This window comes from Suillus discolor, assembly GCF_016758755.1.
Source record: "Suillus discolor strain FC423 chromosome Unknown F5147scaffold_60, whole genome shotgun sequence".
NCBI classification, from domain to species: Eukaryota; Fungi; Basidiomycota; class Agaricomycetes; order Boletales; family Suillaceae; genus Suillus; species Suillus discolor.
Window position 1 is genome coordinate 251,325 of NW_024541307.1, and position 12,507 is coordinate 263,831.

At 47.0% G+C, this 12,507-nt stretch overlaps 4 protein-coding genes across 4 annotated transcripts; 2 read left to right on the forward strand and 2 right to left on the reverse strand.

Annotated features, from left to right (window-relative positions):
• Window positions 1-2,610: 2,610 nt before the first annotated feature.
• F5147DRAFT_357442 (uncharacterized protein) lies at window positions 2,611-3,131 on the forward strand (the record flags this gene model as incomplete). The annotated part of the gene is made up of 1 exon (XM_041429368.1): window positions 2,611-3,131. A coding segment is annotated over one exon (477 nt), but the record flags the coding sequence as incomplete, so codon positions are not given.
• Window positions 3,132-3,176: 45 nt separating this feature from the next.
• On the reverse strand, window positions 3,177-4,095 carry F5147DRAFT_582973 (uncharacterized protein; the record flags this gene model as incomplete). Its single annotated transcript, XM_041431693.1, has 3 exons — window positions 3,177-3,720; window positions 3,786-3,958; window positions 4,012-4,095. The coding sequence occupies 3 exons, from the start codon at window positions 4,093-4,095 to the stop codon at window positions 3,177-3,179; spliced, it is 801 nt and encodes a 266-aa protein (XP_041289004.1).
• A 918-nt stretch (window positions 4,096-5,013) lies between these two features.
• F5147DRAFT_713706 (uncharacterized protein) lies at window positions 5,014-6,075 on the forward strand. The gene is made up of 4 exons (XM_041438420.1): window positions 5,014-5,321; window positions 5,405-5,417; window positions 5,484-5,710; window positions 5,776-6,075. Exon 1 carries the CDS (start codon window positions 5,081-5,083, stop codon window positions 5,291-5,293), a length of 213 nt encoding a protein of 70 aa, XP_041289005.1. The 5' UTR covers window positions 5,014-5,080; the 3' UTR covers window positions 5,294-5,321; window positions 5,405-5,417; window positions 5,484-5,710; window positions 5,776-6,075.
• A 2,649-nt stretch (window positions 6,076-8,724) lies between these two features.
• F5147DRAFT_839599 (uncharacterized protein) lies at window positions 8,725-10,191 on the reverse strand (the record flags this gene model as incomplete). Its single annotated transcript, XM_041444239.1, has 5 exons — window positions 8,725-9,159; window positions 9,211-9,248; window positions 9,322-9,823; window positions 9,882-10,054; window positions 10,108-10,191. 5 exons carry the CDS (start codon window positions 10,189-10,191, stop codon window positions 9,141-9,143), a joined length of 816 nt encoding a protein of 271 aa, XP_041289006.1. The 3' UTR covers window positions 8,725-9,140.
• Window positions 10,192-12,507: the final 2,316 nt, after the last annotated feature.

Genomic DNA, 12,507 nt, shown 5'->3' on the forward strand with positions numbered 1-12,507 from the left:
TATTCCAATCTTTGTTCATTGAGCACGATACCCTATGTAGGACATTACTTTATAATTTACTGGACCCCCTGTTTCCTTTGTCTGATATCTCTGAAGATGAGAGAACACTGTAGGACGACGACCAGCTTCTATATCCTGCATATACTTATGAGCACGATTCTGATCGATTTGGCAGAATTGTTCTTGCTGCCACATGGCAGAGGTTTCGGCAGAAACTGCAAAAACATATTCAATTGATTACGACCATTGAATCTTAAGCTGTCTGCAAACATCGACAATGTAAGGATCGCATATCCTCTGTGCCCCGACCATAACTTCAAATTAAAACTTAGAACTACAGTTCTATTCCTCCACGTGACACACTGACGCGAAGAAGCACCACGTTTCGCGTCCGTGTCACGCGGATACATTCCTTTTCGTTTCACTCTTTCATCATCGTTTCGACTTACCGCTATACTCGCTACCTAGACTCAACCCTGGCTCCAAACTACTCTCAGACCCTTTCCTTTCGTCATGTTTTCCCCATTCTCACTTCGCTGTACCGAAATCTGTCAAAAACCGCTACGAAATTCTCGTCATTTCACCCAAACCGAAATCGTTTATACCGCCACTCATTCAGTTTCTCGTACTCCTTTCCTTCCTCGCTCTAGCTACCTGTTAGGCTCAACGCCACTCCCTTCAGCGTCCGTTTTCACCTAATCAATGACCTATTCGTGCCCGAGGACCCTTACGGTTCGCAACTATATCTACTCATGTACATTTTGATATCTACAGCGAAATATACCCAGTTCCCGCTCCAAGAACCTCAGAGAAATCCTCCTAGAACGTGTCCGTCACCGCATATCACCTTGTCGTATCGTTTTCTATCATCTCGTCTCAAGTCTCACTCTTGCTCACATTCCCTATCGAACTCAAGTAGCCGCCTTACAACAATTCTCTTCTTCTCCGCGAATGCGCACTCGCGAGCGGGATTCATTCACCTTGCAAGCAAAAATGCGCCGAGCCAAAGCCGATATAGATCTATATACCATCGACAACACCCATGAATTCAATTTCTCTGACAACCGTACGTACAGATCGATCACGTGTTCTCTGTCACTACTGATGCTATCCAGGTTCATCAACGTCCTCTTTTGATCAAAGTCTTCCGCAGCCTCTGTTCGAGAAAGTGTATTGCTATGAGGACGTCGACGATGATACGGACGAGGACTACAAATATTGGTAATGTAGGTTTTCATGTAACGGTCCATCCTGTGAAGGCACACATTAATACTAGTTACCACTGATCGAAGGACTCGAGCATGAAATTTACTTCTGAACTTACCTGCGAGTTGGTGAAAGTTTAGACTTCCACTATTCCTCTTATCGCGATCACTGTGACCTCGGGAATCCATGCACCGAAATCGAATTGAGACAGAAAGTATGGCCTCCGTTCAGCTGGCATACGCGATCATTTTGATGAGATGGAACCAGGACAAGTGGAAACACACCGACTTGTCGTTGACATGGTCTGGATCCGACAGTGTTGATGAAGACACGCTACTCGGATAGAGTTCCGCCATATATGTCACATACGAGATTGGTATGCACTCTGATTCGGAAGGGGTTCTTTCCGGACCTCATTTTATTTCTTCCTGGTTTTCGTCTTCATCTCTCTCTGCTCCAGATCTCACCGATGAATATCGACTTGTGGTTTCGATAAAGAGGCTTTTCGCTTGCTTCCATGATCATGCTACGAGGTGCGATATGGCTGGTTCCCATTATTGAAACAAATTTAGTGTTTGAATCCCATCCAACTTCAGTACTACATCCGATGACGCATTGATATGAGCCAGAGCATACCCAGATCAACATGCTTTGATTCAGGGACTTGTCAAGAGGTCCACCGGCCCCTACCTAGCATGAGGCTCTACATGGCTCTTTATTCGCATCGCTTGTCGTCGACCCTTATACTATTTGTACAGGATCGTAAGGCATCAGACGGGTCGTGATCGCGCCATTATGATATCGCTACGGCCGAGCAGGGTCATATCAAGGCCTCGGTAGTTGAAGCTTGAAGGATCTCATCACAGACAAGCGAGTCAGCCGAGACGATATCGACTCAATTGGATTGGATATAGATCATGAATTTGACTCACCTTGTATGCTACGCGTATAGCACACTGGCGAGCACTTCTTATCAATAATATCCCTCGCAGACCCTTCATTTATTTTTACACCTGCAGCTCGTTTTCACATCTCTGGGTTTGACTACTAGCCAGGAAATAGTCTGGCAGGTGTAATCAGAGAAAGGGAAATGTTGCAGCTGGAAGACACTTGGAGTATAAATACAGGTGCTGGCAGCGAGGGTACGGTTTAGATCGACTCAAGTTGGAGCGGGGCGTCCCATCAGACCTAGGCAGGTCGGATCCGGGCGCAGTAGCAGGTGTCCTGGCGCGGTGGCAGGAGTTCTGGTTCGCAGTCGGTAGTCCTCGCGTGTCGTAGTCTGTCCTCGATAGATAGAGCCGTAGCCTCCCGCTATAGAGGTCTGGCCTTGGTTCCCCTTAAATCCGTCCCGTTACAACGTCCAGGTGAAACGGAGCTCGACTGGACCTCAAATTCTCTCTGGCTGTTGGAGCTTCAAGCTCTCTTATTCGACAGGGTATAATTGTAAACTACATAGGCTGTGCAGCATCAAGAGACCTGATATCATACAAAGATAACAATATACGCGAATATTGCTGTTATGACAGATTGGATGAACATCGGAAGGTTCAAATTGAACAGAGCGCGCTCCACTTCCCTCTCTACAACAGAAACCGAGAGCCCAGTGAAGGAACCTCCACCTCCCATCTCCCTCTCTATAACAGAAGCCGAGAGCCCAGTGGAGGAACTTCCACCTCCCGTCTCCCTTTCTACAACAGAAACCGAGAGCCCAGTGGAGGAACTTCCACCTCCCGTCTCCCTCTCTACAACAGAAGCCGAGAGCCTAGTGGAGGAACCTCCACTTCCCGTCTCCCTTTCTACAACAGAAGCCGAGAGCCCAGTAGAGGAACCTCCACCTCCCGTCGGCTCCTCACTCATTTTTGCTTTTCCTATATGCCTTGAGCGTCAGTGAAGTACGTTTGGTAAGCCGCATAACATAATGTGCCTTTGCCTTTGTCCGTATCTTTCTGCTTATTATCATTCTGGGTAGACTATTTGACAATCAGCCCCACGGCATACGGTCTCGAGCAAATTTTTTCACTCACGGAACCTGATCCGGAGGGCCTATGGCCATTGGCGGCTCCATTCACATTCGGCTTCGAAGTTGGGTCTGATTTTGTCTGCGACTGCGCGCCCTGTTGATTAGTAGCATGACTGTTGAGTTCGAACACCTCGATTAAAATCCTCTCCAACTCGTCGTCTGCATCAGCGGAGGTCAGGCCAGCGCGCCTGCCCTCCGCTGCGCTCCTCGCACGCTCACGAGCCTCGAATATCCTGAGGAGGGTGGGTATCTTAAGTTGCTCACCCTCCTCATAGGTTATTCGGCTCGTCCGCTTGCACAGAAGCTTGTATGCAGGCAAGAGAAGCAATTTATCGATCTTGTGTTTGTCGTACGTAGTGATTTTCTCAATGGGTTCTATGTCGAGCTTCTCGAGCTCATCGATGGCGAGCTTCTGCATATCTAGGAATTGCCACCTTGTCGAGAGCTCCAGTATGGTGAGCCAATGCTCTTTTGGTTCACTCAGGCTTCCGCGTCTGTACGAGCTGACAGGGATCAATGACGATGCCTGCGAGATATGATAATTCAAATCGATGCTTACGGACTATACCAGACCCATAAAAATTTCGTAAAATCGGCGGCGGTGACTTCATCGAGTCGAAGCGCGTTAGTATCAGTAGTTCCCCCCTGAGGAGCCTTTGCAAATTCCTGCAAGAAGAATTGCGACTCGCGTTCGAAGAAGTGTCGGTGGACACGAAATAGAGTCCCTTCAACCTGCTCGCACATGGCGATCAGCGCGAATGAGGCAAACAAAAGTTGTGGCGTACGTGGAAGGTGATATTACCATCTTTAAGATAGTATTGAGGGTGACAGTTCATTCGGGGCACGCCGTTCTGAGAACCGCGTGCCATAATTGATACGAGTGCAGATGATAGTTGTGTGCGAGGATGGTTTCAAAACTGATCGAAATTCGCGGGAATGATACGGCCATTTTATGTGCGACTCGAGCGCTTGAAGGGTCAAAACAACACTGTGACTCGCTTGAAGATGTACCGGGACGATCCGCTGGAGCTGCCGTATTCCTAGGATTTAGAAGCCTCATGTTGGTTGTTTCGGGCAAGTGCACTCGGGAAGGAAAGGCGAATTGTGACCGGTTCCAAGGCCAGGACCATCGATGGGCTAAATGAAGCCTGATACTACAATAGTACAGCATTTCGAGTGAATCCAGTGCATATGACACCCGCAAATCGAAGTCTGATAAATCAAAGATAAGACAGCCTGAACATGAGGCGGTCATGTGCGTTCTAATCCAATTCAATTGCTGCGGAGAGCTAGAACTATTGCCTCGAAGAGACACACTGATAGTTAGTTTTTCCAATATGAATGTTGTAAGAGGCTAGTCAGAGATGCGGCAGCGAGTACGTATGTGTCCTGTCCAACCTTCTGGAACAATACTCGTTACTGCCCGTAGGCAGTGCGGGCATAGCGTATAGAGAGACCAACCAGCAAAGAGAATCTGCATCCCTGGCGTTCTAAAGCTGAGACCATCAAGAGCATTACATGAGAGGTTTAATTTCTGAAGCCGTAGTTAGGGCTTATCATTCAAATGAAGAGCTCCTTGTGTCTACCAAATCGCCAGTAGTTTTTACACCGGACTTTGGTACACTCAAGGAGCTCTAAACAGGCGTGAAAATATGATTGAAGTCGCTGAGCGACGGAACGCGAGAGAAATTTGATATTGAAAACGGTACAGTACCACCGGCAACGCCCGAAAGACTTGCTTACACAGCACTGTGACCACAACTTGAAAACTACGATCAAATTTGCCAGTACTTGTCACTGCTTGTTTGCATCATCGGTACTCATTTGTCCCTGCTCATTGTATCAACCGCCATTATGCGTACTCATTTGCACCTGCTTGTTTTTTCGTTCATACTTGCCCCTTCTTGTTGCAGATTGTCTGTACTAGAAGCTATCGACAATATACCAATGAACTTTACTAGCGTTCTTTCGATGAAACAAAGCCAGCAAACTCTCGAAGCTTTCCCACAATTCGATCATATTTGCAGGGAACACAACATTCAAAATTATTTCGGCCTAAATGGATGATCGTTTAGCGTTTTTAATGACAATTCTGGTATCGTCGATAACTCGCCTCGTTGTCCAACCCTTCAATGCTGACTTTATCATGTGTTTCGCTTCGCTGGATTTTTTTTGAAGATGGGAGAACACTGTAGGATGAACACCAGCTTTTACATCCTGCATATGCTTATGAGCACGATTCTGATCGATTTGGCAGAATTGTTCTCGCTGCCACATGGCAGAAACTGCAAAAACATATTCAATTGATTACGACCCTTGAATCTTAAAGCATCTCCGCGAATCGCAACCGCGGAATGCTCGCTCGAATCACCGGTCTTCTCATTCCAATCTCTCGCTCATAGCTTCATTATTTGAACCCGCAGTGAGCCTGCGAACACAGTGACAAAGTCGAGAAGCTGATTTTCATTCTCTACGATACTTCTGGTTTGTACTCGGTCGATGTCTCACATCAATTTCCCCTCACTGACTCATTGCTCCCTTGTATGCAGTACCTGCAATTTGCCTGTGCTCTCAGTAGGCCAGCTGACCCTGCAACTACGCAGAGTGTCTTTCGGAAATTGATACTGTTCATTCTTGGTCAAAGATCCCTGATACAGTAGTCATGGTCACAGTCATCACCGCTCCCCCTAAGTTTTAGATAATCACGATGATATCAAATCATTCCATGGCATACTCCGATGACCCTATACTTCCTTAAAGACAAGGAACTGTGTTGACGGAATTGGTGACTATCGACCAACGCTCTTCCAAGCTCCTCTTCCTCGTCAACCATCCTTTGTATCCCATCCAACACTCGCTCGATGAAGAGAACCACTCTCGAGCTCCCATGCTCACCCTTTGGGGGCAATTACCGCGCAGGCAGTAACTTCAACTTTGTCGCCACCTTTTCCCCTCGTCATAACGCTAACAACAATGGTCATTCCTTCTCAGACTTGAGGACCACGAGCAAAAATAGGCACGGTCGAACATTTTCAGATAAATTCACATATCTACATTTCTTGAGCGGTACGAAAATTTGTCCAAAGCAACTGTATCGATTGGCTGCGAACCAGGTATTGCACCATCAACCACGATAACAGGGTGAAAGCAGAAACATGACTCACTGTTGCGACGTGCCACTCGGGCTGCTGGCTACTATATGCAGATGAAACCTTTATTCTAAGGCGCGCAGGTGAGTCACGTCGTCGAATCCTGGTCACACAGCAACCTGCTCATACTCACAGAAACATAGTGGCACGTCAAGCCACCGCAGCAATCATGGGATGATCCGCAAGGTTCAAAGCTGCATGCACTGACGAACATAGGTGCTGTCAAAGCAACAACAATGAGGGAGAGACGCATTTTCTGTGCGAGGTTATACGGTTCTTGCAGGATATCTCTGAGGATGAATATCATAGGACAACGGCCAGCTTTTATACCATCCATATACTAATGTGCGCGATTCTGATTGCTTTGGTAGAATTGTTATTGCTGTCAGATTGCAGAAATTTCGGCAGAACCTGTAGGAGCGGGGCTCTATTGATTCCGACCATGCCACATTGTATCATAACCCGATGGCATATCTCACTCATCGCTTCATCATTTGAACCTGCAGTGACCCTGCACAGCGACGAAATTGAGAAGTTGACACTCACTTTCGTCGATACGAAGTTCCAATATGTACTCGTTATTATTTTTCTCTCACTTGCTCCCTGATATATAGTACTTGCAATTTGTCTGTCTCAATTGTAGGTCAGTGACCCTGCAACTGCTGTGCAGAGATAACGAACATCAGCAAACTACAATGCTTTGTATAGAGATTAGTATAGTGCATAAGTTGGTCTCTACTAGCTAGTTCATCCCAGCAGCTCCTTATTTTGTGGATATCTGTATAGATGCCGCTCACAGACCACCCAGTAAATACCCAATATTGTTGAACTGCAAATTTTTTCACTGTTTATGTATGTACAGACATTCAGAGCACTCAGAAAGCAAGAATTGTGCACACATCCTCTGAACTGGACCGAACCGGACCACAGCGTTGGATGCGAAGGACCGGAAACAACCGGACCGTCCTTTTCATCACATGACCCTATACTTCCTTGAACCCCGTGACGTTGACGAAATTACTAGTGACTACCAACCAACGCTCTTCCAAGCTGATCTTCCTCATGAACCGTCCCTTGTACCCAATCCAACACTTGCTCGATGAAGAGAACCATTCTCGAGCTCCCACGCTTACCATTTGATGTCAATTACCGCGCAGGCAGTGATATTATCCCCTTTAACTTTGTCGCCACCTTTTTCACATTTATCGTAACGCCAACAGTAATGGTCGCTCGTTCTGACAGCTCTCAGACTCGAGCCTAGTGGACCACGAGCAACATGACCGTTCTGAACCGTTCGCAAGGATGTGGTTTTGGGTTCGACTATTTTTTTGAATCGGGCTATGGTTCAATTCTCAGCTTTCGTGCAGCACCCTAAGAATTGGACTGAACCCGACCACGCCAGCACTACATGCTAAAGCGCGCAGGTGAGTCATTTCATTGAATACTGCTTGCATAACGACCTGCTCATACTCACGTTAGTATTGGCACAAAGCAATTCATCTTCATCGCAGTAATCATCATCTCCTGGACTTGCCGTTGACATGATCTGAATCCGACAGTGCTGATGCATGCTACTCGGATAGAGTTCCGCCATATATGTCACATATGATACAATATTGGTATGCACTAAGACGTTCTTTCCGGACCTCATTTTACTTCTTCCTGGTTTTCGTCTTCATCTCTCTCTGTGCTCCAGATCTCACCGATGAAACTTAAGATCGAATTGTAGTTTCGATAAACAGGCTTCTCGCTTCATGGTGCGAGGTGCGATATGGCTGGTTTCTGTTATTGAAACAAGTTTAATGTTTGAATTCCATCCGACCTCAGGCCTCAGTACTACATCCGATGACGCATTGATATGAGCCGGAGCATACCCGGATCAACATGCTTTGATTCAGGGCCTGGCCAAGAGGTCCACCGGCCCTGTCCAGCATGAGGCTTTACATGGCTCCTTATTCGCATCGCTTGTCGTCAACCCTTATACTATTTTTACAGGATCGTGACATCAGACGGGTTGTGATCGCACCATTATGTTATCTCTACGGCCGAGCAGGGCCTCGATAGCAAGGATCTCATCACAGACAAGCGAGTCAGCCGAGACGATATCGACTCAATTGGATATAGATCATGAATTTGACTCACCTTGTACGCTACGCGTTCTGCTATATATATAGCACACTGGCGAGCACTTCTTATCAATAACAATATCCCTCGCAGAGCCTTCATTTATTTTTACATCTGCAGCGATTTTTCACATCTCTGTCATCGCCCCAGACCCTGCGGAAGGAGATGCGGTGGTGAGTCAGAATTCAACGGAGATGCTTGTCAGTGGTTCCTTGAGGTAAAATTAGTGCCCATTCGATTGGACGCGGGTTTGACTACTAGCCAGGAAACAGTGTGGCGGGTGCAGAGAAATCAAGGTACGGGAAATGTTGCAGCTGGAAGACGCTTGGAGTAAGCAGCGAGGGTACAGTCTAGATCGACTCACGTCCAGGTGAAACGGTGCTCGACTGGACTTTAAATTCTCACTGGCTGTTGGAGCTTCAAGCGTGAAAGTTTATTCAACAGCGTATCATTGCAAACTACATAGGCTGTGCAAAATCAAGACACCTGGTATTATACAGAGATAACAACATATGAGAATACTGCTGTCATGACGGATTGGATGAACGTTGGAAGGTACAAATTGATCAGAATGCGCTCCACTTTCCTCTGCAACAGAAACCGAGAGCCCAGTGGAGGAATCTTCACCTCCCATCGGCTCCTCACTCATAGTTGCCTTGCCTATATGCCTTGAGCGTCAGTGAAGTCTATTTAGTCAGTCGCATAACATACTTTACTTTGTCCGCATCTTTCTGCTGCTTATTACCATTCTGGGTCAGTGGGTAGACTATTTGTCAATCAGCCCTATGACATACAGTCTCGAGCAATTTTTTTTTCACTTACGGAACCTGATCCAGACGGCCTATGGCCATTGGCGGCTCCATTCACATTCGGCGTCGAAGTTGCGTCTGATCTTGCCTGCGACTGCGCGCCCTGTTGATTAGTGGTACGACTGTTGAGTTCGAACACATCAATCAAAACATTTTCCAACTCCTCGTCGTCTGCATCAGCGGAGGTCAGGCCAGCGCGCCTGCCCGCCGCTGCGCTCCTCGCACGCTCACGAGCCTCGAATATCCTGAGGAGGGTGGGTATCTTAAGTTGCTCACCCTCCTCATCGGTTATTCGGGTCGTCCGCTTGCACAGGAGCTTGTATGCAGGCAACAGAAGCAATTTGTCGATATTGTGTCTGTTGTACGTGGTGATTTTCTCAATGGGTTCTATATCGAGCTTCTCGAGCTCATCGATGGCAAGCTTCTTCAAATCTAGGAATTGCCACCTTGTCGAGAGCTCCAGTATGGTGAGCCAATGCTCTTTTGGTTCACTCAGGCTTCCGCGTCTATACGAGCTGTGACATGGATCAATGACGATGCCTGCGAGATATGATAATTCAAATCGATGCTTACGGACTATACCAGACCCATAAAAATTTCGTAAAGTCGGCGGCGGTCACTCCATCGAGTCGAAACGCGCTGGTATCGGAAGTTCCCCCCTGAGGAGCCCTTGCAAATTCCTGAATGAAAAATTGCGACTCGCGCTCAAAGAAGTGTCGGTGGACACGAAATAGAGTCCCTTCAACCTGCTCCCACATGGCGATCAGCACGAGTGAGACGCACAAAAGTTGTGGCGTACGAGGAAGTTGATATTACCATCTCTAAGATAGTATTCAGGATGAAAGTTCACTCGGAACATGCCGTTCTGAGAACGGTGTGCCATGGTTGATATGAGGGAGATGATAGTTGTGTGCAAGGATAGTTTCAAAACTGATCGAAATTCGCGGGAATGATGCGGCCATTTTATGTGCGACTTGAGCGCTTGAAGAGTCAAAACAACACTGTGACTCGCTTGAAGATGTACCGGGACGATCCGCTGGAACTGCCGTATTCCTAGGATTTAGAAGCCTCGTGTTCGTTGTTTCGAGCAAGTGACTTGGGAAGGAAAGGCGAATTGTGACCCGTTCCGTGGCCAGGACCATCGATGGGCTCAATGAAGCCTGATACTACGATAGCACAGCATTTCAAGTGAATCCAGTGCACATGACGCCCACAAATCGAAGACTGATAAATGAAAGATAAGACAACTTGAACACGAGGCGTTCATGTGAGTTCTCATCTGATTCAATTGCTGCGGAGAGCTAGAACTATTGCCCTGAAGGAACATGCTGATCGTTTTTCCAATATGAAGATCGTAAGAGGCGAGTCAGCGATGCGGCAGCGGGTACGTATGTGTCCTGTTCAATCTTCTAGAACAGTACTCGCTGCCGCCCGCAGGCAGTGCAGGCATAGCGTATGGAGATACAAACCAGCAAAGAGAATCGGCATCCCTGGTGTTCTAAAGCTGAGACCATCAAGGGCATTGCATGAGAGGTTTAACTCCTGAAGCTGTAGTTAGCGCTTATCATTCAAATGAAGAGCTCCTTGTGGCTACCACATCGCCAGTAACTTTTACATGGGACTCTGGTACACTCAAGGAGCTCTGAGCAGGCGTGAAAATATGATTGAAGTCGCTGAGCGACGGAACGCTGATATTGAAAACGGTACAGTACCACCGGCAGCAAATTTGCTAGTACTTGTCATTGCTTGTTTGCACATTAATCCTGTCTGATATCTCTGAAGATGAGAGAACACTAACCAGCTTTTATATCCCGCATATGCTTATGAGCACGATTCTGATCGATTTGGCAGAATTGTTCTTGCTGCGACATGGCAGAAATTTCTGCAGAAACTGCAAAAACATATTCAATTGATTGAATCTTAAACTGTCTGCAAGCATCTCCGCGAATCGCAACCGCGGAATGCTCGCTCGAATCACCGGTCTTCTCATCCCAATCTCTCGCTCATAGCTTCATTATTTGAACCCGCAGTGACCCTGTGAGCACAGTGACAAAATCGAGAAGCTGATTTTCATTCTCTTCGATACTTCCGGTTTGTACTCGGTCGATATCTCACATCAATTTCCCCTCACTGACTCATTGCTCCCTTGTATGCAGTACCTGCAATTTGCCTGTGCTATCAGTAGGCCAGCTGAACCTGCAACTGCTGCGCAGAGATAATCTTTCGACGATATCAAGTCATTCCATAGCATACCCCGATGCCTATACTTCCTTAAAGACAAGGAACTACGTTAACGGAATTAGTGACTATCGGCCGACGCTCATCCAAGCTCCTCTTCCTCGTTAACTGTCCTGTATACCCCATCCAACACTCGCTCGACGAAGAGAACCACTCTCGAGCTCCCACGCTTACCCTTTGGGGGCAATTACCGCGCAGGCAGTAACTTTAAGTCGCCGCCTTTTTTCCTCGTCGTAACGCTAACAACAATGGTCGTTTCTTTCGATAGCTTCTCAGACTTGAGCTTAGTGGACCACGAGCAAAACTAGACACGGTCGATCACTTTCAGATAAATTCAAATATCTACATTTCTCGAGCGGTACGAAAATTTGCCCAAAGCAACTATATCGATTGACTGCGAACCAGGTATTGCACCATCAACCACGATAGCAAGGTGAAAGCAGAAACATGACTCACTGTTGCGACGTGCCACTCGGGCTGCCAGCTGAATTTTCAACTGGCTACTATATGCAGATGAAACCGTTACCCTAAGGCGCGCAGGTGAGTCATGTCATTGAATCCTGGTCACACAGCAACCTGCTCATACTCACAGCAACATAGCGGCACGTCAAGCCACCGCAGCAACCAGTGTCTGATTTGCAAGGTTCAAAGCTGCATGCACTGACGAACATAGGTGCTGTCAAAGCAACAACAATGAGGGAGAGACGCATTTTCTGTGCGAGGTTATACGGTTCTTGCAGGATATCTCTGAGGATGAGGGAATATTATAGGACAACGACCAGCTTTTATACCATCCATATACTAATGTGCGCGATTCTGATTGCTTTGGTAGAATTGTTATTGCTGTCAGATTGCAGAAATTTCGGCAGAACCTGTAGGAGCGGGCTCTATTGATTACGACCATGCCACATTGTATCATAACCTGATGGTATATCTCACTCATTCATCGGTTCATCATTTG

Bases quoted from the DNA above. Each gene is read 5' to 3' on its own strand.
- F5147DRAFT_713706 (XM_041438420.1), top strand. From the start codon at position 5,081: ATGCGTACTCATTTGCACCTGCTTGTTTTTTCGTTCATACTTGCCCCT.